The sequence below is a fragment of the Acipenser ruthenus genome, unplaced genomic scaffold (assembly GCF_902713425.1).
Source record: "Acipenser ruthenus unplaced genomic scaffold, fAciRut3.2 maternal haplotype, whole genome shotgun sequence".
Lineage (NCBI taxonomy): Eukaryota > Metazoa > Chordata > Actinopteri > Acipenseriformes > Acipenseridae > Acipenser > Acipenser ruthenus.
Genome location: NW_026708181.1, coordinates 55,641 through 79,980, shown reverse-complemented (window position 1 = coordinate 79,980; position 24,340 = coordinate 55,641). Strand labels below are relative to the sequence as shown.

At 49.5% G+C, this 24,340-nt stretch overlaps 1 protein-coding gene across 1 annotated transcript; it reads left to right on the top strand.

Moving 5' to 3' along the window:
* The first annotated feature begins 1,088 nt into the window (after positions 1 to 1,088).
* Positions 1,089 to 24,320, top strand: LOC131729958 (rho guanine nucleotide exchange factor 2-like). The gene is given in 23 exon segments (XM_059020205.1): positions 1,089 to 1,512; positions 7,655 to 7,817; positions 13,116 to 13,183; positions 13,746 to 13,809; positions 14,382 to 14,514; positions 15,171 to 15,190; positions 15,193 to 15,279; positions 17,675 to 17,818; positions 18,116 to 18,366; positions 18,616 to 18,741; positions 18,992 to 19,109; positions 19,484 to 19,756; positions 20,461 to 20,537; positions 20,785 to 20,957; positions 21,132 to 21,199; positions 21,332 to 21,520; positions 21,770 to 21,883; positions 21,978 to 22,045; positions 22,158 to 22,199; positions 22,408 to 22,458; positions 22,662 to 23,075; positions 23,375 to 23,552; positions 23,841 to 24,320. Coding segments are annotated over 23 exon segments (2,961 nt in total). The 5' UTR covers positions 1,089 to 1,446; the 3' UTR covers positions 23,915 to 24,320.
* Positions 24,321 to 24,340: the final 20 nt, after the last annotated feature.

Genomic DNA, 24,340 nt, shown 5'->3' with positions numbered 1-24,340 from the left:
TCGGGTTAGTAGTTCTTCTAGCTGGGCTTGCTTCATTGTAACCCTGTAACAGGGTGATGTAAATTGAACGGGCCTCACAGGAAGGATTGCTGGAAGGATTATGCAATTAAACTCAGTCTACTAGAGGAGGCTTGCACTAAGCTGCAGTGTGTGTTCAGGGCTGAGTGAACGCAGGGTGTTTCCTTCATAGTCTAAATATAGCAGCTGTGGTTCTGTGTGACTGAGCCCAGAAATAGCTCCTCTGGCCTCTGTTTTAAATGCTAAAAGAAAGTTAATAAGCTCAGGGATAAACATTTCCAACACTGAAAGCATTGAGAAAGACCAAATGTTTCTCACTGAATTTATTACGTTTGTTTTAGTATATATATATATATATATATATATATATATATATATATATATATATATATATATACAAAGAGGTCTGGTAAAGCACAGGGAAGCATTGTAAAGCACAGAGAGGTGTGGTAAAGCATAGGGAAGCATTGTAAAGCACAGAGAGGTCTGGTAAAGCATAGGCAAGCATTGTAAAGCACAGAGAGGTCTGGTAAAGCATAGGGAAGCATTGTAAAGCACAGAGAGGTCTGGTAAAGCATAGGGAAGTATTGTAAAGCACAGAGAGGTCTGGTAAAGCATAGGGAAGCATTGTAAAGCACAGAGAGGTCTGGTAAAGCACAGGGAAGCATTGTAAAGCACAGAGAGGTCTGGTAAAGCATAGGGAAGCATTGTAAAGCACAGATAGGGATGTCAAGAGAATTACTAAAGATGGCACTCACTTTTAAAAAAGGAATGCAAACTAGAAACATGACCTTTCGAATTTGCAACACTCTATGCAATGTGGCAATAGGGAAGTCATTTCTCCACATGTGTTGATGGTATATAAAATATCTTCCACGTAGTGTGTGGATTTTATTATGCCTCAAAGCAGCGTGCCTCGTTCAATTCGACACAGACACTGCACTCAATGTTAGGGGAGGAAGCGTGGCCAAAAAAAACAACACGCTGGGAGAGATTCACGTGGACATTTCAAGAGGTTGCAGCAATTTAATGATGGTGCTTAAAAAAAGGGGGGGCGTGTTGATGTACAGGTCTGGGGGCGGGGCTTCGAAAAGATTTCTGTCGAATTTGGAACAGCGGCGGAGAGCTTCAAACTTCCTGTTACAAAATCCAAGCACACGAGCAGCACAAGAGCAGATGCGAAGAGGGATTTATAAATAAATATATATAGAACGATACAAATACAGCGTGTGGGTTCCGTATATATAACGATACAAATACAGCGTGTGGGTTCCGTATATAGAACGATACAAATACAGCGTGTGGGTTTCGTCTTTATTTCATATTCTGCATTTCTCTTCCTCTGGAGTATCTGGAACCAAAAACAAAAGCTGGATTGATTTAACAGTGTGGGATTTAATACAGATCTTGCGTTATAAAGACTAGATCATGTCTAGGATTATTGAAAGTCTGCCGAAGACCCGACAGGAGCGAATGAAAGAAATCGGATTGAAGGTAGGTCCGAGTTTGTGTGCCGTTAAAAAAAAAAAAAGAGAGAGAGAGAGAGAAACGAAACGCGGTGTGGATTTAATTATAAAAGTGTTTTTATAAACAAATCGGTCCGAGTTGTCTAGGAATCTCTCTGTGATTCCACTTCACAGAGTGTAGTTACATTGTTAAAAAGGGTTTGTTGCGAAATGCTACAGAGTTGCTGTTTTTGCCTGGGGGAGGGTAGAGTACTGCTTCGGGGTTTCCATTGTGTATTGCAATAGCGACTGTACTTCCCCGTAGACTGTGCAGCGCACGCTGTTGAGAGACTGCCGTGAAGTTTGAGCCACGACACGTTTCCCATGCCGTCGGGAACGCATCTCTCCCAGTGCTGTATCTGCGGGATGATGAACGGAAAGCTGTTTCACACGAGGCATCCAGCAGCGCAGTCCGACACTTCCACCCAGACACCCTGCCGGGCTATTGGGACGTTTCTATCAGCACAGCGTGATGCATCGTTATTGCGTTACAGCGCCCAGGGGCCAGTCGACTTTCCAACTGGGCTAAAGTGTGATGTCTGTGTCAAACAGAGCAGAGAGTGGCCCGTGTTTATTCGTAAAGGCGCTGCATCAATATCAGGGTGTAGTGCTATATATTATAAAGACATTTCAGAGGGCTGGATCGCATCACTATCAGGGTCTAGTGCTATATATTATAAAGACATTTCAGAGGGCAGGATCGCATCAACATCAGGGTCTAGTGCTGTATATTATAAAGACATTTCAGAGGGCTGGATCTCATCAATATCAGGGTCTAGTGCTATATATTATAAAGACATTTCAGAGGGCTGGATCGCATCAATATCAGAGTCTAGTGCTATATATTATAAAGACATTTCAAAGGGCTGTATTGTATCAATATCAGGGTCTAGTGCTGTATATTACATAATATATTGTAGAAGGAGTCTAGCAGCTGGATACAGATGCTGCTCTTGTTTTGAGTGGAAGCCGCAGGGAATGTTAAGGCAGTAGCGGAGCCTCGTGTACAGAGATCATGTTTCACAGGTAGACTCAGAAAAACAGAGCAGTGCCAGTGTGTTCTGGGCGGGACATTGAGGGAACTCCGGGGGGGTTTGTTAGGGTCTGCTGAGGGAGGGAGGGGGGTACAGAGTCAGACCCCTCTATTCTGAAACTCAACAGCAGGGGCTCCTTCCAGTTTAACTTGAACACTTTCATTCTGCCCAGCTGTTCAGGCCTGTGCATTATAGTGAAGCTCAGTCTTCAGTTCCATTGTGATTTGCAGCTGTTTGTGTTTCATGTAACCTCAGTGCTTTGAGGATTGGAAGTCAGAGCTCTTTGCTGTTTTTGTTCAGACAGGGTCATTGTTTTGCCACGGAGTTCATTTCAAGCAGTGCTTGTGGAACTGTTTGAGTTCCGGCACTTCTCCATGTAGTTAGAGCTTTGCTTTGCCTGGTACATTACGCTTTGTGAAGCCTGTGTAATTACACAGGCATGCAAACCAGAACAGCGCTTTCATTCTAGTGTGTGGGTCTGTCTGTGTGTCTAATGCTCTCACAATTATAAACACACGATCACTCACCCGTCTGTGTGTGTGAGAAATGGTCTGGTCAGGTTCCTGCGTCAGTCAGTGCAATGTGAAGGAGGATCAGTGGGTGTTTTTAGAGCACTGTGTAGGTACAGCACTGTTGATTCATAGTGAAGAGAGATGATAATGGAACTTCTCCAAACTGCCCACACTGCAGACATCAAAGTTCAAACACTCGAAGCACAATGCCTTCAGCGGCACTGAAATGAAGGTAGAAGTTCATTAGTTCTTTATTTCCGATGTGTTCCCAATAGCAGCGCAGGTCCTTCTTATGTGCCTCCCCATCTGTGCATTGTCTTAAGAATCATTTGAATAAGGAAACGCACTTCGCATCCTCTTTAGGAAAGCGCCCATACTCTCCTGTCCTTCTCCCTCTACCTCTCCCCCTCTCTCCTCCCTCTCATCTCCCACACAACGCTCTGGACACCACTCGCAGTGTACCTGTGTTGAATTTCTATTTGCATTGCTTAAGCCAGCTGTTCCAGAGATCCTGTTTCAAATGGTTTAGTGACGCTTTGCTGAGCTCTCTGTGAATGTTAATGCCTCCAGAATGGAGGACAGTGAATGAGACTCCTGCTGCCAGGAGTCACAGAGTGTCTCAGTATTACCAGAGCAGGACTCGCAGCGCTGCAAAGCAATGACTGCATGGGAGCTTTATCACGAGGGTGAAGGAAATGACTTGACTTTACTGTCTATCTGATTAGGGGGCTATCTTTCGGGTTTCATAACAAGTTCAAACTCAACAAAGCCTGGCTTGTTATCACGTTGTCCAAAGCAAAGACAAAAAAATAAAAACGGACTTGTTTCTTTTTATTAGCTTAAACTCCAGGCTCCTGATCATTTAAATAATAATAATACTAGACTTCATTGAGGGGAGCTCTGAACCCCAGGACTGGGCGCAGCAGCAGCAGGGCTAGTGTGAGTTTCTAACCCTGCTCAAACTCCTGGCTCCTGATCATTTCAATATTAATAATAATAATACTAGACTTCACTGAGGGGAGCTCTGAACCCCAGGACTGGGTGCAGCAGCAGCAGGGCTAGTGTGAGTTTCTAACCCTGCTCAAACTCCTGGCTCCTGATCATTTCAATATTTATAATACTAGACTTCATTGAGGGGAGCTCTGAACCCCAGGACTGGGTGCAGCAGCAGCAGGGCTAGTGTGAGTTTCTGACCCTGCTCAAACTCCTGGCTCCTGATCATTTCAATATTAATAATACTAGACTTCATTGAGGGGAGCTCTGAGCCCCAGGACTGGGTGCAGCAGCAGCAGCAGCAGCAGGGCGAGTGTGAGTTTCTAACCCTGCTCAAACTCCTGGCTCCTGATCATTTCAATATTTATAATACTAGACTTCATTGAGGGGAGCTCTGAACCCCAGGACTGGGTGCAGCAGCAGCAGGGCTAGTGTGAGTTTCTGACCCTGCTCAAACTCCTGGCTCCTGATCATTTCAATATTTATAATAATAGACTTCATTGAGGGGAGCTCTGAACCCCAGGACTGGGTGCAGCAGCAGCAGCAGCAGCAGGGCTAGTGTGAGTTTGTAACCCTGCTCAAACTCCTGGCTCCTGATCATTGCAATAATAATAATAATAATAATAATAATAATAATAATAATAATAATAATAATAGACTTCATTGAGGGGAGCTCTGAGCCCCAGGACTGGGTGCAGCAGCAGCAGCAGCAGCAGCAGCAGGGCTAGTGTGAGTTTGTAACCCTGCTCAAACTCCTGGCTCCTGATCATTGCAATAATAATAATAATCATAATAATAATAATAATAATACTAGACTTCATTGAGGGGAGCTCTGAGCCCCAGGACTGGGTGCAGCAGCAGCAGCAGCAGGGGGAGTGCAGTTTGAAGTCCTGCAGTCTCTTGGCATGGCATGGGTCAGACCAAGCAGCCCGTTTGTTTCTGAGTGACTGTTTCCAGCAGCTCAGGTCATGGCTGTTCGATGTGTTATCAGCCTGCGCCGGGGGGTCTGTGGCTGGGAAGCCGTCTCAGAATCGGGTCTGTTTAATATCAAGAGTGCGCTGCAGTCACAGGGAGCCGTGACTGAATTACAGCATTGAGAGGAGGAGGGGGAGAGAAGGAAGGGCTTATTGAATTAGAGAGAGAGAGAGAGAGAGAGAGAGGAGTGATTCTTTAACTAAGGGTTTGGATAATGAGTAGCAGGGTGGGTTTGGTTAAGCTATAAAAGCACCTTTTGAAGGTTGAAGCTTGAAAAGCATTAATAAGAGGATGGAGTTTCACTGTGAAGAGCAGTGAACACAACAGAGCCATTGAGAGCGCTGGACAATCACACAGGAGTGGTGTGTGTGACTCCCGGCTCAGACAGGGCTGCATTGTGTGTGCAGGATAGACAGGTGTGCAGTTTCACTGGGCTGCAGTGTGTGTGTGTGTGTGTGTGTGTGTGTGTGTGTGTGTGTGCAGGATAGACAGGTGTGCAGTTTCACTGGGCTGCAGTGTGTGTGTGTGCTCGCAGGATAGACAGGTGTGCAGTTTCACTGGGCTGTAGTGTGTGTGTGTGTGCAGGATAGACAGGTGTGCAGTTTCACTGGGCTGCAGTGTGTGTGTGTGTGTGTGTGTGTGTGTGTGTGTGTGTGTGTGTGTGTGTGCACATTTTCTCTGGGCTGCTCCTGTGTTTCAGTGTTAAACTGTCTTCACACACAATGACAGCGCGGAGCAGGAATTCGTATTCATCTTTGTGTTTCACTTCTGGATTATTTGTTGTCTTTGTCGAGTCCTGTAACTGGAACCCTGTTTCCCAGGAAGACGGTCCTGTTTCTACAAAGCAGATCAGTGAGACACCTGGCACTGCAGACTAACACAATCTCAGCCATCTGCCTGGGAGTCTGCTGCTGAGATGAATACAGTCGGGTGCCTTCAGTGTCACACAGAGTGCATGTTGTAACACAGAGTCTGTATCGGATTCTATTCTGCTGTTCATCTGCAGCCTTCAAGAAGATCTTCTACTGACAGGGCAAAAGCAACTGGCCCCCAAAGGGTTAATATTGCTCCCTCCCTCTCCTTTGATCTCCTCTCCCCAGGACACGCCTGCATGAGGCCCCCATGGGATAGAGTGAGTGGGAGAATGAAACAAAGAAAGAAAGTCAAGTGACTTGTAAAGAATTGGAGCAGTCTCTGAAAGCTCCCTGGGGTTGAGACGGCTCCTCTGTTACTCAGGTGCAGTGTTAGGATTGAAAACGTGGCTGCTGGCTTATTCCATGTGTATTGAATCTTTCGGAAGCCCACTTGCGCGTTTCTGCCTTCTTTGCAGTGCAGTCTGGGATTTTGCACAGTATTTTGGGAGTGCATGAAAACCAAACAGAGCAAGGGAGGAGGCGGCTCCTGCGGTTGAGTCCCTGGCCACTGAAATGAACTGAGCTGCTCCTGCTTCATATTGTGTTACAGGAGCTGCTAATGGGATCTGCATGTGTCCCTGATCAGGGATACAGTCTGGATAAGCACGCCTTGGAGGGGGGGGGTGCTATTGCTTGGGGGGGGGGGTGCTATTGCTCCTGTAACTAGACACTGACAAATGATGTTTGTTTTTTTGATTTTCTGTGCAGGTTTTGCAATATAAACACTGTATCCAAGGCAACCGAAAAGAGGAAGTTAGCAGTTAGCTTCCTGTTTAAAAAAGTCAAAGCTTTGTGTTTCTTTGTTTCAGAAATGGGCAGATTGTCCCCGACTTCAACTTCGAATTCATACAGTGCAGGAGTGCATAGCGGAGAGTCATACCTAACAATATATAATATACAGCACTCGACCCCGAGAGTGATGCGATCCAGCCCTCCGAAATGTCTTTATAATATATAGCACTAGACCCTGATATTGATGCGATCCAGCCCTCTGAAATGTCTTTATAATATATAGCACTAGACCCTGATAGTGATGCGATCCAGCCCTCCGAAATGTCTTTATAATATACAGCACTCGACCCTGAGAGTGATGCGATCCAGCCCTCTGAAATGTCTTTATAATATACAGCACTAGACCCTGATATTGATGCGATCCAGCCCTCTGAAATGTCTTTATAATATACAGCACTAGACCCTGATATTGATGCGATCCAGCCCTCTGAAATGTCTTTATAATATACAGCACTAGACCCTGACATTGATGCGATCCAGCCCTCTGAAATGTCTTTATAATATACAGCACTAGACCCTGATATTGATGCGATCCAGCCCTCTGAAATGTCTTTATAATATATAGCACTACACCCCGATAGTGATGCGATCCAGCCCTCTGAAATGTCTTTATAATATACAGCGCTAGACCCTGATATTGATGCGATCCAGCCCTCTGAAATGTCTTTATAATATACAGCACTCGACCCTGAGAGTGATGAGATCCAGCCCTCCGAAATGTCTTTATAATATACAGCACTAGACCCTGATAGTGATGAGATCCAGCCCTCTGGAATGTCTTTATAATATACAGCACTAGACCCTGATATTGATGCGATCCAGCCCTCCGAAATGTCTTTATAATATACAGCACTAGACCCTGATAGTGATGCGGAGTGTGTCCCGTTTTCATTGCGTTTGTTCCTGTGCAGAATAAAGAGAAGGAGCGCATGAAGGAGAGGGAGAAGGAGGCGAGGGAGAGGGAGGCACGCTACACCAACGGACACCTCTTCACCTCGATCACAGTGTCAGGAACCACGCTGTGCTCCGCATGCAACAAGAGCATCACTGCCAAGGAGGCGCTGAGCTGCCCTAGTGAGTGACACCCAGCGTGTGTGCGTCAGTGTGTGTGCGTGTGCGTCAGTGTGTGTGTGTCGTGTTTGGTGTTTTCACTGAGCTGTTTCCTGTACTGTGTGTTTCAGGGAGTGGTCCACTCGTCACTCACACACAGTGTGTGTGTGTATCTCCGTGTGTGTATCAGTGTGTGTGTGTGTCAGTGTGTGTGTCTCAGTGTGTACTGTGTGCATCTCAGTGTGTGTGTGTGTCAGTGTGTACTGTGTGCTTCACCTCCTATCAGGGAGCGGTCCGCTCTTCACTGTGACTCACACACAGGAGTCGGGATACAGAGCTTCAGAGCTCAGGGGTATTCGGAGTGAAACTCATGTACCAGCTGGCAGCTTTGTGATTTCATCAGAGCATTTCACAGCCCTGGACTGCCCCACACTGCCCCATTCACCGCATGCGTATTTAGAATAAGAAGTAGATTACTCTGAGCAGCTGTTTCATCTGAGCTTGACTTGTGCTTTGCTGTTTGCAAACATTATGCAAATCATTTTCTCTATTATAAATGACATCTGCACAGTTCAAAGCAAGTTCCTATACCCCTCTCTCTCTCTCCCTCCCTCCCTCTCTCTCTCCCTCTCTCTCTCTCTCCTCTGCACCGCACAATGCCTCCGTGTGCCAGTCTTGCTTCAGTGTTACAAGAGCTCCTTGTGTAGAGAGCTGAGCAGCTGTGTGAACCAGAGACTGACTCTCACCTCCGCGACGGCAACTGCTGACAAACTGCAGAGAGCGAGAGAGGGAGGAGTTCAGAACTAAAACAGCAGCTCTATACAATATTTCATTCCAGCTGTCTAAACAATCCCAGCCTCTGTTGCAGCGCAGTACAGAACGAGGCAACATTCAATACAGCTCCGTGTTTAATGTTTACACAGCCTTTCACCTCCCTCCCTCCCTCCTCTCTCCCTCCTCCTCCTCCTCCTCTCTGCTCTGCAACCCTTCCAACACCAGCTTGTGCATTTCAGACAGCTGTCTGATATCATAACGGCTCTAATCATACTCTTCAACACAGAGGGAGGGTTTTCTGCAGCAGTGTGTTGAAAGCCCTGTGGCTTCACTCCGAATCGAGGAGAACGGCAGCAGAAATCTCTCACGGCTTCTGATTTTCTATCTCAATAAGAAGGCGTTTTTCGTGTCGGTCGTGTTTTTCTAAGAGTTTTCTGCAGTCGTACAGTAGATGCGATCCCTTTGTGAAACGATTAGACTCGGGGGAGCTGGCAGTAGAAGTGTTCAGGATTAATAAACCTGAAGGAAGCGGCAGTGAAAGGGTTAAGGGCTGTGCGTGCTCAGTGTGAACTCGTTCTCGCTCTGATGGAGGTGGTGGGTGGATTGTTATTGCAGGGGTCGCCCACACGCTCTGCACAATACCAGCTCTGTGCTGCATTGCTGTGCTGGCATGCCTGGTGAAGGACTGGGCTTGATAGACAGGACTCTGCCACTGCATGCAACTCATTCTGCACTGCAGGGCTTTCAAGCTTCTCCCCTACTTTACTGTGCAACGTTATTGGCCACACATTAGAGAGTTGGCTAAATGGAATTATATATATATATATATATATATATATAGTTTTTTTTTCTTGACAAGTTGGTCTCCCAGGAGTGTGAGTTCGAGGGGCAGGGAGGCAGTGTGGCTGGGTTAGTCTCTTTGAAAAGCAGGCTGTTGAAATCGTCATGCAGGGAGTGTGAGTTCGAGGGGCAGGGAGGCAGTGTGGCTGGGTTAGACTCTTTGAAAAGCAGGCTGTTGATATCTTCATGCAGGGAGTGTGAGTTCGAGGGGCAGGGAGGCAGTGTGGCTGGGTTAGACTCTTTGAAAAGCAGGCTGTTGATATCTTCATGCAGGGAGTGTGAGTTCGAGGGGCAGGGAGGCAGTGTGGCTGGGTTAGACTCTTTGAAAAGCAGGCTGTTGATATCTTCATGCAGGGAGTGTGAGTTCGAGGGGCAGGGAGGCAGTGTGGCTGGGTTAGACTCTTTGAAAAGCAGGCTGTTGATATCTTCATGCAGGGAGTGTGAGTTCGAGGGGCAGGGAGGCAGTGTGGCTGGGTTAGACTCTTTGAAAAGCAGGCTGTTGATATCTTCATGCAGGGAGTGTGAGTTCGAGGGGCAGGGAGGCAGTGTGGCTGGGTTAGACTCTTTGAAAAGCAGGCTGTTGAAATCTTCATGCAGGATCATATTGCAGGTCACTTCCTTTAAACATCAAGAGTCATAAATCTGCTGGAAAAAACAGGTGGGTGGAAGAGAAACAGAGGGAGAGAAACAGAGAGGCGAGGGAGGGTACGAAAGGAGAGCTTTGCAATTTAAAAAAAAAACAAAAAAAACAGAATTGAAACTACATGTTAATAAACCCTGACGTGCTTGGATTACAAAAGTGATTCCTTCACTCCTCCCCCACAGCCAGGCTGAACGCTGTTAATATTGAGGCTGGCTGCTCCCCAGCTAGTGCTGAATCTCTTTAGAAGCCAGCTAAATCTGCAACACTTTATCACTATTGCTAAACCATAATGCCTTCGAAGAAAAAAAGAATCCGAGACTTGAAGGAGCTTAGATCATGGTATTATAAAGCAGTCTGTCCCCCTCCTTCCTCAGACAGACGCAGCGAGATCAGGGCAGTACGTTGAACTCTGCCTTATCGTGAGTCGATAAAAGCACTTTCCTTTTGTCAAACGTTTTCATAGTTTTGTGTGTGTGTGTGCGTGCGTGTGTGCGTGCGTGTGTGTGTGTGTGTGTCTGTGTGTGTGTGTGTCTGTGTGTGGGTGGGTGTGTGTGTGTGTGTCTGTGTGTGTGCGTGCGTGCGTGCGTGCGTGCGTGTGTGTGTGTGTGTGTGTGTGTGCGTGCGTGCGTGTGTGTGTGTGTGTGTGTCTGTGTGTGTGTGTGTGTCTGCGTGTGTGTGTGTGTGTCTGTGTGTGTGTGTGTGGGGGGGGGGGGGTCCCTCGAATTGTTATAAGAGATGCTATCTTGTGGACACGCGGCTGCTCAGACTGTGCAGAATGATCATTAATAAGGGACACTCTGCACACACGTCTCGCTTCACCTTATTAGAAAGAGAAGGACAAACTCATGAACTGCTCTTCAGCATCAGAGCGTGTGGGTCCTGTGCGGGGAAGGACGGGTGTACACAGTGTAATGAGACAAGTGTGTGTTTGAATTGCTTACAGCTTCAGGGCACTAACTAAACACACGCACACACGCATCCCTACACGCACTGACACACACACACTGACACACACACACACAGACCCATCCCTACACACACTGACACACACACACAGCAACTATACCACAGCTTTCCACAAGTCAGCTCTGCACAAAGAGCTCTGTATTAGTGGCGCTCCGAGTCATAAACAGAACGTACAAAGTGGAGCCCTTTGAAGAGAGTCGCTGGCTGTAGGAATGAGAGCGTTGCTGAACTCGCCTCCATGGAAGTCCTGCAGGCCTGCATCACACGAACACACGGCACAGCCACAGATTGCACGCACCTGCCATAACACCGTCAGTAGCAGAGACAGCCAGGGCGGCCCTGATTCCAGTTTGTCACGAGGAAGGCCTGTGTGTCTGGGAATGCAAAGACCTCGGAGGTCAGTGTGTGTGTTTATCGTGAAGCGCAGGGAGGTGCGAGTGGTTTTGCTGACAGCAGGGGGTGCTGTTGCCTGAGTTTTTCAGGGTTTGCTGTTTTTTTAGGAAGTGACTTCAGCAGCTGCTGATTCTCATGTGTGTTTTTCTGCTTTTCTTCTTCTTTTCTTTTTCTATCTTAACTGCTGACATCAGGCAGATGAAATATCTGAGTCTGTCCGCTTGTGCTGTTCCAGCACACATGGCCTCGTCGTGTTCAGTGCAGCTACAGAGTTTATTCACGGCAGTGTGTTTCTGTTGTGCGTTTCAAGAAATAGCCATTCATTCATTTCCTGACTGCTGGAGTATAAAATGGAAATGCTGAACTTCTTTGCTTCAGGTTTTGTAACATACATTTATTTAGCCTTAAGAACAGAGTTAGTAACAGTGGAATACTCCAGGCTGAAAATCTTAACCCAAGTAAAATATTTGAATTCTAACATTGTCTTTTTTATGTTGTGTTAAGTGTCTGTTAGAAACTACATAGACTCAGCAACAGGAAGCTTTCTCGTACCTTACAAAAACCATGGGAGTTAATTTTACAGACGGGAGTATAGAGCTGTTCCTGGAGAGGGTTCTGTGTTTGCTGCCTCCACTGCTCCCTCCCTCTCTCCCTTCCTCCCTCTCTCTCCCTACCTCACTCTCGCTCTCTCCCTCGCTCTCTGCCTCGCTCTCTGCCTCGCTCTCTCCCTCGCTCTCTGCCTCATTCTCACTCTCGCTCTCTGCCTCGCTCTCGCTCTCCCTCTCTCTCCCTCTCTCTCTCTTTCCCTCTCCCTCTCTCCCTCGCACTCTCTGTTGCTCTCCCTCTCCCTTTCTCTCTCTCTCTGCCTCGCTCTCTCTGTTGCTCTCCCTCTCTCTCTCTCTCTGCCTCTCTCTCTCCCTCGCTCTCCCTCCCTCTCTCCCTCGCTCTCTCCCTCGCTCTCTCTGTTGCTCTCCCTCCCTCCCTCTCTCTCTAGACTGGAAACCCCCTCCCCCTCCTTGCTGTGTTTCCTGTCTGCTCTGAGATGTGGACAGGAAGTGAAACTTCTCCAAGATCAACAGGGAAAGGGGAGGTCTCTCACCACTCCACCTCTAATAGCCCTGCTGGAACTGGGCTTCAGAGCCACCCTCAATTAAGAATAGTATCGAAATGATCAGGAGCCAGGAGTTTAATGTTAAATAGATTGCTTCTCCCCATTTCAATAATACACCTGAACAAGAGGAGCTCTGAACCCCAGGACTGGATGCAGCAGCAGCAGCAGCAGGGCGAGTGTGAGTTTCTAACCCTGCTCAAACTCCTGGCTCCTGATCATTTCAATATTAATAATAATAATACTAGACTTCATTGAGGGGAGCTCTGAACCCCAGGACTGGATGCAGCAGCAGCAGCAGCAGGGCTAGTGTGAGTTTCTAACCCTGCTCAAACTCCTGGCTCCTGATCATTTCAATATTAATAATAGTAGACTTCATTGAGAGGAGCTCTGAACCCCAGGACTGGGTGCAGCAGCAGCAGCAGCAGGGCTAGTGTGAGTATCTCACCCTGCTGTCCCCACATCCTTTTTTAAGCGCTGTGAATCCCAGAATCTTGCATTAAAATAATTCCACCCTTTGTCTGTCTCTTGCTAACTCTGTGTCTGTATCTCTGTGTGTCTCTCTCTCTCTCTCTGATCCTCCCCTCCTGTTTTGCAGCCTGCAATGTCACCATTCACAACCGCTGCCGGGACACCTTGCCGAACTGCACCAAGATGAAGCAGAAAGTGAGTCTGGAGCTTGAAGCCGGGAGGAGCCACAGTGACACAGCATGACTTTACCAGCATTAACACTGAATTATACACACAGTGACACAGCATGACTTTACCAGCATTAACACTGAATTATACACACAGGACAGCATGACTTTACCAGCATTGACACTGAATTATACACACAGTGACACAGCATGACTTTACCAGCATTAACACTGAATTATACACACAGTGACACAGCGTGACTTTACCAGCATTAACACTGAATTATACACACAGTGACACAGCATGACTTTACCAGCATTAACACTGAATTATACACACAGTGACACAGCGTGACTTTACCAGCATTAACACTGAATTATACACACAGTGACACAGCATGACTTTACCAGCATTAACACTGAATTATACACACAGTGACACAGCATGACTTTACCAGCATTAACACTGAATTATACACACAGTGACACAGCGTGACTTTACCAGCATTAACACTGAATTATACACACAGGACAGCATGATAATACCAATCACAACACATTATGTGTTTGTTTGTGTTTTTCTTTTTCAGCAGCAGAAGTTAGCCCTGGTGCGGAACAGCTCAGCCATTCAGAATGTGGCCCTTCGCAATAAGTGTAAGTCAGCTGTTTGCATTGACAGCCTTGTGTGGTGTGTTCGTGTTAACAGAAAATATCACAGAGGAAAATCTTCAGAACACAGTGAGTCTGAGTGTTCTGTCTATAGAATGAGAATGGAGCTCCTGGTGTTCTATAGAATGAGAATGAAGTTCTATAGAATAAGAATGAAGCTCCTGGTGTTCTAAATGACAGAATCATTCCCAGGGCTGCAGTGCTCTCTGGTGGATCTTACCTGGAACTGCAAGAGATAGTTTGTTAGCAGTCCTGTTTGAGATTCCTCACCAGTAGGGTCCAGTGTTCAGGGGGACATATTAATGGTTACACTGGGCTGTACCTGCTGTGTAGTTTAGACATGATTGAGAGTGCTACTGAGACACAGGGCTGCTTGAAACTCATATTAAGAAGTTCTCAGGATGTGATGCTGATTTGCAAAGTGAATGTGAACGGGGAGGGAGGGGGAGGGGACGAGGAGGGAGGAGGGGGGAGGGGGGGGAGAGGGAGGAGGAACGCAGTGCTGGTTGGGTTTGCTGATTGATCAGCTTCTTGATGTCTCCCTTCTCTCCTCACAGCCCCCATGAACGTGAGGGAGCGCCCCAGCTCAGCCATCTATCCCTCGGACAGTTTACGCCAGTCCCTGCTGGGGTCACGCAGAGTTCGATCAGGGCTGCTCTCCAAGAGCGTCTCCACCAACAACATCGCAGGGTGAGCGAGAGGGAGAGGGGCTGTCAACTGTGCCCTTATATATATATATATATATATATATATATATATATATATATATATATACACACACACACACACACGCAATCCAGCTACATGTGTGAGAGAGGAGGGGCATTGGGGAGGGGGGGGCTCTGTAAACTAGATCTATTGTATATGCAGGTAATCCAGCTACAAGAAGAAGAAACTAACAATTGTATAATTGAACCTGGTCACGGTTTTGTTGTTTGTTTTTCTCCAGTGTACCTAACAGGAATCCTCCCTCTCTCTCTCTCAATTCAATTCAATTCAATTCAATAAGCTTTATAAGCTCAATAAGCTCTCTCTCTCTCTCTCTCTCTCTCTCTCTCTCTCTCTCTCTCTCTCTCTCTCTCTCTCTCTCTCTCTCTCTCTCTCTCTGTCTCCCCTCTCTCTCCCTCTCTCTCTCTCTCTCTCTCTCTCTCTCTCTCTCTCTCTCTCTCTCTCCTCTCTCTCTCTCTCTCTCTCTCTCTCTCTCTCTCTCTCTCCTCTCTCTCTCTCTCTCTCTCTCTCTCCCTCTCCCTCTCTCTCTCTCTCTCTCCTCAACCCTCTCTCTCTCTCTCTCTCTCTCTCTCTCTGTCCTCTCTCTCTCTCTCTCTCTCTCTCTCTCTCTCTCTCAGGAATCTGAATGAAGACGCTCCGTTGGCCTGCGTCGGATTCTCTCCCAGTCCACAGATTCACTGAACTTCAGAAACAGAGCCATGTCCATCGAGTCCCTCAACGATGAAGGTGAGGAGAGGGAGAGATGAACTTCAATCAAATCCAATTAACTCAACTCGGGTCTAAATCAAAGTAGTGTGTTCTCTGTGATTGACCCTCCTCCCTCCCTGTAGTGTGCTGTGTGTGATTGACCCTCCTCCCTCCCTGTAGTGTGTTCTGTGATTGACCCTCCTCCCTCCCTGTAGTGTGTTGTCTGTGATTGACCCTCCTCCCTCCCTGTAGTGTGCTGTGTGTGATTGACCCTCCTCCCTCCCTGTAGTGTGCTGTGTGTGATTGACCCTCTCCCTCCCTGTAGTGTGTTGTGTGTGTGATTGACCCTCCTCCCTCCCTGTAGTGTGCTGTGTGTGATTGACCCTCCTCCCTCCCTGTAGTGTGTTGTGTGTGTGATTGACCCTCCTCCCTCCCTGTAGTGTGTTGTGTGTGTGATTGACCCTCCTCCCTCCCTGTAGTGTGTTGTCTGTGATTGACCCTCCTCCCTCCCTGTAGTGTGCTGTGTGTGATTGACCCTCCTCCCTCCCTGTAGTGTGCTGTGTGTGATTGACCCTCCTCCCTCCCTGTAGTGTGTTGTGTGTGTGATTGACCCTCCTCCCTCCCTGTAGTGTGTTGTGTGTGTGATTGACCCTCCTCCCTCCCTGTAGTGTGCTGTGTGTGATTGACCCTCCTCCCTCCCTGTAGTGTGTTGTGTGTGTGATTGACCCTCCTCCCTCCCTGTAGTGTGCTGTGTGTGATTGACCCTCCTCCCTCCCTGTAGTGTGTTGTGTGTGTGATTGACCCTCCTCCCTCCCTGTAGTGTGCTGTGTGTGATTGACCCTCCTCCCTCCCTGTAGTGTGTTGTGTGTGTGATTGACCCTCCTCCCTCCCTGTAGTGTGCTGTGTGTGATTGACCCTCCTCCCTCCCTGTAGTGTGTTGTGTGTGTGATTGACCCTCCTCCCTCCCTGTAGTGTGCTGTGTGTGTGATTGACCCTCCTCCCTCCCTGTAGTGTGCTGTGTGTGTGATTGACCCTCCTCCCTCCCTGTAGTGTGTTGTGTGTGTGATTGACCCTCCTCCCTCCCTGTAGTGTGCTGTGTGTGTGATTGACCCTCCTCCCTCCCTGTAGTGTGTTGTGTGTGTGATTGACCCTCCTCCCTCCCTGTAGTGTGTTGTGTGTGTGATTGACCCTCCTCCCTCCCTGTAGTGTGTTGTGTGTGTGATTGACCCTCCTCCCTCCCTGTAGTGTGTTGTGTGTGTGATTGACCCTCCTCCCTCCCTGTAGTGTGTTCTCTGTGATTGACCCTCCTCCCTCCCTGTAGTGTGTTGTGTGTGTGATTGACTCTCCTCCCTCCCTGTAGTGTGTTCTCTGTGATTGACCCTCCTCCCTCCCTGTAGTGTGTTGTGTGTGTGATTGACCCTCCTCCCTCCCTGTAGTGTGTTGTGTGTGTGATTGACCCTCCTCCCTCCCTGTAGTGTGTTGTGTGTGTGTGTGATTGACCCTCCTCCCTTCCTGTAGTGTGGTGTGTGTGATTGACCCTCCTCCCCCCCTGTAGTGTGTTGTGTGTGTGATTGACCCTCCTCCCTCCCTGTAGTGTGTTGTGTGTGATTGACTCTCCTCCCTCCCTGTAGTGTGTTGTGTGTGTGTGTGTGTGATTGACCCTCCTCCCTCCCTGTAGTGTGCTGTGTGTGATTGATCCTCCTCCCTCCCTGTAGTGTGCTGTGTGTGATTGACCCTCCTCCCTCCCTGTAGTGTGTTCTCTGTGATTGACCCTCCTCCCTCCCTGTAGTGTGTTCTCTGTGATTGACCCTCCTCCCTCCCTGTAGTGTTGTGTGTGTGTGATTGACCCTCCTCCCTCCCTGTAGTGTGTTCTCTGTGATTGACCCTCCTCCCTCCCTGTAGTGTTGTGTGTGTGATTGACCCTCCTCCCTCCCTGTAGTGTGTTCTCTGTGATTGACCCTCCTCCCTCCCTGTAGTGTGTTGTGTGTGTGATTGACCCTCCTCCCTCCCTGTAGTGTGTTGTGTGTGTGATTGACCCTCCTCCCTCCCTGTAGTGTGCTGTGTGTGATTGACCCTCCTCCCTCCCTGTAGTGTGCTGTGTGTGATTGACCCTCCTCCCTCCCTGTAGTGTGGTGTGTGTGATTGACCCTCCTCCCTCCCTGTAGTGTGTTCTCTGTGATTGACCCTCCTCCCTCCCTGTAGTGTGTTGTGTGTGTGATTGACCCTCCTCCCTCCCTGTAGTGTGTTGTGTGTGTGATTGACCCTCCTCCCTCCCTGTAGTGTGCTGTGTGTGATTGACCCTCCTCCCTCCCTGTAGTGTGCTGTGTGTGATTGACCCTCCTCCCTCCCTGTAGTGTGGTGTGTGTGATTGACCCTCCTCCCTCCCTGTAGTGTGGTGTGTGTGATTGACCCTCCTCCTTCTCCCTGGGTTCAGGGGAGCAGTTCTACTCTCAGATGCTGAGTGAGCTCGAGGCGGAGGGGGAGGATTTCGAGGCGGACTCCTGGAGCCTGGCCGTCGACACCAACTTCCTGCAGCAGCAGCGCAAAGACGTGATGAAGAGGCAGGATGTGATCTACGGTGAGGACTGAGAACAGGAGCCGCAGCTCAGCCATTACCTGCAACACTGCCTGTGTGCTGCTCCTCTATAGAGCCGCAGCTCAGCCATTACCTGCAACACTGCCTGTGTGCTGCTCCTCTATAGTGCCACAGCTCAGCCATTACCTGCAATACTGATCTGATACAGAGCTGGTCCAGACGGAGCTGCAGTACTGATGTATTGATTGGTTGGTTGATGGATTGGTTGATGTATTGATTGGTTGCTTGCTGTATTACAGAGCTGCAGTATTGATTGATTGATTGGTTGATGTTTTACAGAGCTGATCCAGACGGAGCTGCACCATGTGCGCACTCTCAGGATCATGGCCGAGGTGTTCCGCAGGGGGATGCTGGAGGAGCTGCAGGTCGAACCCGCGCTCGTCCACGCTGTGTTCCCCTGCCTTGACGAGCTCACCGACATCCACGTCAACTTCCTGTCGCAGCTGCTGCGCCGCAGGAAGGAGTCGCTCGCCGAGGGCAGCCAGAGAAACTTCATCATCACACAGCTCGGAGACATCCTGCTGTCACAGGTACAGAGAGGCGAGGAGGAGAGGAATTTTTAGGCATATTTTAGTATTGCACTTTGTGTGTTTATATACTGTGGATGAACTGAGGATTTGAGGTACACACACTGGGGGCAAGAGATTGAAGTTACACATCCAAGCATATGTATGGGAGACAGCTGTTCAATAAGGGATGGCTAACCTCTCCTCTCTCCTCTCTCCTTCTCTCTCTCTCTCTCTCTCTCTCTCTCTCTCTCTCTCTCTCTCTCTCCTCAGTTCTCTGGCTGCAGTGCTGATAGGATGCGGAAGGCCTATGTGGAGTTCTGCAGTCGACACAACAAGTCAGTGAAGCAGTACAAGGAGCTCCTCGCCAGAGACAAGCGCTTCCAGCAGTTCATCAGGGTGAGTCTGTGCGTGCACCTGCCCGCCTGCCTCTCACTGTGTCTCGCTGTCTCACTGCCTCTCTCACTGTGTCTCGCTGTCTCACTGCCTCTCTCACTGTGTCTCGCTGTCTCACTGCCTCTCTCACTGTGTCTCGCTGTCTCACTGCCTCTCTCACTGTGTCTCGCTGTCTCACTGCCTCTCTCACTGTGTCTCGCTCTCTCACTGCCTCTCTCACTGTATCTCGCTCTCTCACTGTCTCTCTCTCCAGAGGGCGAGTCGCGGGGCTCTGTTGCGTCGCCACGGTGTTCAGGAGTGCATCCTGCTCGTCACACAGAGAGTCACCAAGTACCCCGTCCTCATCGACCGCATCCTGCACAACACCAAAGGTAAGGGAAACGAAACAAGACTGCTCTGTGTGTCTCTGAGAGAGAGACACACACACACACACACACACACACACACACACACAGAGTCAGTCTGTGTGTCTCTGAGAGAGACACACACATACACACAGAGTCAGTCTGTGTGTCTCTGAGAGAGACACACACACACACACACACACAGTCAGTCTGTGTGTCTCTGACTCTCACGCTGTTGGTTCGCTGTGTATCTGTCTGTCTCTTTCTGTCTGTGTCTCTGACTCTGTCTCTCTCAGTGTCTGACGTGTGTGTGTATCTCTGTGTCTGACTCTCTCTGTGGGTTTGCTGTGTGTGTGTACATCTCTCTCTATCTCTCACTCTGTGGGGTTGCTGTATCTCAGGTAATGAGGAGGAGGCTGCAGCCCTGAAGGAGGCCCTGGTTCTGATCCGGGAGCTGCTCAGCTCAGTGGATCAGGAGGTCCATGACCTGGAGAGGACTCAGCGCCTGCAGGAGATCCATGCCCGCCTGGACCCGCGGGCTGAGACTAATGTGCAGGGGAACCGGGCCGAGACCACGGTGCCGGGTTGTGGGGCCTTCCGCAGTGGAGAGATCATGCGCAGGAGGCTGATGCACGAGGGGCCCCTGCTCTGGAAGATTGGCTCCCGGTTCAAGGGTGAGGAAATGGACAGAAAGCCCTCCCCCAGACAAAGCCCCCCCCAGACAGAGAGATCCCCAGACATTGCGCTATCTCACGCACACTGATACACCTGCACGCTGTCTCGCGCACACTGATACACCTGCACGCTGTCTCGCGCACACTGATACACCTGCACGCTGTCTCATGCACACTGATACACCTGCACGCTGTCTCATGCACACTGATACACCTGCACGCTGTCTCACGCACACTGATACACCTGCACGCTGTCTCGCGCACACCGATACACCTGCACGCTGTCTCGCGCACACCGATACACCTGCACGCTGTCTCGCGCACACCGATACACCTGCACGCTGTCTCGCGCACACCGATACACCTGCACGCTGTCTCGCGCACACTGATACACCTGCACGCTGTCTCGCGCACACTGATACACCTGCACGCTGTCTCGCGCACACTGATACACCTGCACGCTGTCTCGCGCACACTGATACACCTGCACGCTGTCTCGCGCACACTGATACACCTGCACGCTGTCTCGCGCACACTGATACACCTGCACGCTGTCTCGCGCACACTGATACACCTGCACGCTGTCTCGCGCACACTGATACACCTGCACGCTGTCTTGCGCACACTGATACACCTGCACGCTGTCTCACGCACATTGATACACCTGCACGCTGTCTCATGCCTTGCTTGTGGGTTTGTTGCAGATGTCCAGGTCTTGCTGATGACAGATATCTTGGTGTTTCTACAAGAGAAGGACCAGAAATACACCTTCCCCATTCTGGTGAGTCTCTTATTGTGCATGGAGTCTCTGAATAGCACAGCGCAGGGTCAGTGATGCCTCATTTATTACACTGAAACACTGCCAGGCCTGACCCTGCTGCTGCTGCTGCTTGGCTGATCTGTCTGAGATATCTGACAGTGCGAGTGTGTGTGAGTCTGGGAGTGTGCGAGTCTGGGAGTGTGCGAGTCTGGGAGTGTGTGAGTCTGGGAGTGAGTGTGTGTTTGATGTGGTGTTGCTCTGTTTCCAGGATAAGCCCCCTGTGGTTTCTCTGAAGAACTTGATTGTGCGTGACATCGCTAACCAGGAGAGAGGCATGTTCCTGATCTGTGACTCCACCCCCCCGGTGATGTACGAGATCCACTCGGCCTCCCGCGAGGACCGCAACACCTGGATGAAGCTCATCAAGCAGACTGTCAGCAGGTAAGAACAGCCGTGCACACCTGAGACCACGCTCTACACACCTGGGCAGGTAAACCCACCATGCACACACCTGGGCAGGTAAACACTCTGCTAAACACACCTGAGACTGGCAGCAAGTAGAGACACTCACCTGAGCAGGTAACTGACCCTCTTGTTTTCCTCTCTCTCTCCCAGCTGTCCTCGTCGGGAGGAGTTTCCTCTGATCGAGACGGAAGACGAGGCTCTGCTGCGCAAACTCAGGGGTGAGGCCGGGCTGGGATGGGCTGGGAGCGTTTGGTCATTTTTCAATCCACAACTATAAAAGTACAGTACTTTAGATTTTATTTTGAGTATTTAGTTTGCGTGTGTAACCCCTCCGCCTTCTCTCCTCTCAGGCGCTATCCAGCAGAAGGACCGGGAGCTGGTGGAGCTGCTGCAGGAGAGGGTCAGCCTGTTCTCAGAGGTGCTGGAGGTCCAGGCTGGGGAGGGGGTCTCGCTCTGCCTCAACACCCGAAACCTGTTCCGAGCAGAGACCCCCGAGGCCCCCCGCGGAGAGAAGCTCATCATGGAGGCTATCCGTGAGGGTAAGTACACCAGACCCACCCACGAGGGCGAGCATGCCGGGGCAGATACACTGACTCCTAGTGGAGACACCTTCATCTTGTTTCGCTCCTTATCACGATACCAGTCCCTGTACCAGTGCATCTTATAACACTGTGCTCTTTTATTCTCCTGCTCGTTCACATGTATACCACGCCCCTCTCACCCGCGGGGGGCGATAGTGAGCGTTCGGCTTCATGTCCAGTTTTGTGTTTTGTTTTGTTTCTTCTCAGTGGAGAGACTGGGAGAGCTGCTGGTGGGAACTGGAGTAGAGCTGACGGTTACTGGAGACCAGAATCACAGCCTCCACAGGGGGGAGCCAGAGGGGCAGGCCAGCCTCGCACCCAGTGAGTATCAATCTGTCTGTCTCTGTCTCTCTCTCGCTATCTGTTTTCGTAGTGTCTAAATGTTCCTGTGGTTTTTTTTTTTTTTATAATCTAGATGGAGAGGAAGTGTCGGTCAATGGGACCCACGTATTCTGCAGGACAGACTCGAACCCGGAGCACAGGGTGAGCCACTCAAACCCACTGCCTTCCACACTGTTATTCTATCTTTTACATTAGCAAGTTTGTATTTTCTTTCTGTTCATGTTTGTTTTAATTTTTTTATTTCCTTGGTCAGGATCGGAATGGAAACCGAATGCAAGAGAATTCCAGCAGTGAGGTAACGAGTCTCTGCCCTGCCTTCAGTGAGCCAGTCACTGTGATCAGAGTGTGTGTGTGTGTGTGTGGGTGCGTGCGTGTGCGTGGGTGTGTGCGTGGGTGTGTGTGCGTGTGCGTGTGTGTGCGTGTGTGTGCGTGTGCGTGTGGGTGTGGGGGTGTGGGTGGACCTGCCTCTCTGTCTGTATTGAGTCTGTGTGCTTGTTTTGCAGGAGGTGTTTCAGAGGCTGGTGAACCTCAATGTGAAGCTCCACGCACTGCAGGTAGGCATTGATACTCTGTAGAGAAGTGAGCTCCACACTGACTGTGTTGCCTTGGGTTTACACAGCTGAGATTGATTCAGGTTTTAAAGGGATCATGATCCTGTCTGTATGTGTGCATCTCTCTTTGTGTCTGACTTATCTGTCTGTCTGTGTGTGTGAGTGAGCCTGCTTCTCTCTCTCTGACTCTCTGTCTCCCCCTGCAGGCCGCAGTGTTGCAGCAGGATAGTCTGCTGGAGCTCTGCCAGAGAGGCTGCTCCCTGCCGGGGGGCGTGGCTGGGGGAGAGAGGGGGCGGGACAAGCTGAGCCGCTCCCTGTCACGTGACGGGGGTCTCGATGCTGCCCTGGGGGGGGGCACAGAGCTGGTGCTGCTGCAGAGACAGCACTCGCTGATCCAGGAGGAGCTCTCTCGAACCCGGGGCAGTGAGGCCCGGCTGCGGGACAGCGAGAGGGCCAGGGCAGAGAACGAGAGGCAGCTCAGAGAGCTACGGGAGCACAGCGCCGCCCTGCAGGCCAAACTGGACATTCTGCAGGGGAAGGAGACAGACAAGAGACCCAGGCACAGCCGGCAGAACAGCCTGCCCAACGAGGGAGAGCTGAGGCAGGGCAGCGCGGGGCAGGTACGGCCATAGAGGGGCAGTCAATCAGCCACTACTGCCCCACAGTTACGAATGAGGGGGAAACCCTCCCTGGTGGGGTTTTGGATCCCAGAAACCCCTGCTTTCCTTTCCTCACTCAAGTGCTTCTGGCTTGGGTTGGTTTTGTCATGAGAAATGGCAGAATCTCATTTAAAAAACATTTGATAGTTAGTTTATATTCTGTTACAGCTTTCCGCTGCGATCAGTCCTGCCTTGCTGTGGGATTCTCTCTCTGCGATCGCTCCAGTTTAACCTGTCCCCTTTCACCTTCGACCTCTCAGGCTGCGCGCAGAGGCAGTGAGGGGGACACCGCCATGGGGGCTCCTCTGCCATTGGGCAAGGGCGTGGACCAGACCGACCAATCACAGCGCGTGCATGGAGACTGCAGCGACCCGGAAGCAAACTCTGAGGACGAGGAGGAAGCAGACGAGCTCTCCACAGGGTCAAGCAGTCCGAGAGGTGAGAGGTTGTTTTCCAGTCACCTTTGACCCCAACACAGTGGAATCAGTCCATGAAACAGACCCGCATATTTACGTGATACACGATCTACGTGAGGTTTCTTTGTGTCTGTTTGGTTCTTATTCAGTTCCTCAGCTCCTTCCTTAGCGACACAACATGATTTCAAGGGGTTCCACTTTTTGTCTCTGTTTAAAAAAAATAATCAAGTTTCCTAAACTGAACAGAAACACTAATTTAAAATAACAATAATAAAAGGCGATGACCTCATTCTTTCTTGGTCATTCCCAGAATTCCAGAGGATGCATGACATTCCGGAGGAAAGCGAGTGCGGAGCGGAGCAGCGGGAGGCAGGGACAGACTGAACCCACGACCCCTGTGAACTATGAACTCTGAACCCTGACCCTCAAGAAGAACAAAGTGGAGGAGGACAAAAGAGCGAAACTCAAACCCACGTGCTTCTGAGCAGGCAGCAGAGAACACAGACGGAGGAAGACAGACGAGATCTGAAGACTGGTTTTACTGAAGGAAGGGGGGGGGAGGAGTTTTAAAGTGGGGGGGAGTTTTATAACTAGACTTGAATTACTAGAAACAGACTGGATTTGCTATTTAACTCAAAAACTACACTTTTATATATTATATATTTATGTAAAAATATCAGAAAAACAAATTGCAAAATTATGTTGAAAAAAAAAAAAAGGTTTTCCTGGTTTTATCTGTTCTGCTTTTAGCTGTCATGAAACTGCAAAATTAAATCACATTTCAACCAAATGCATTTTATTAATCCCCTC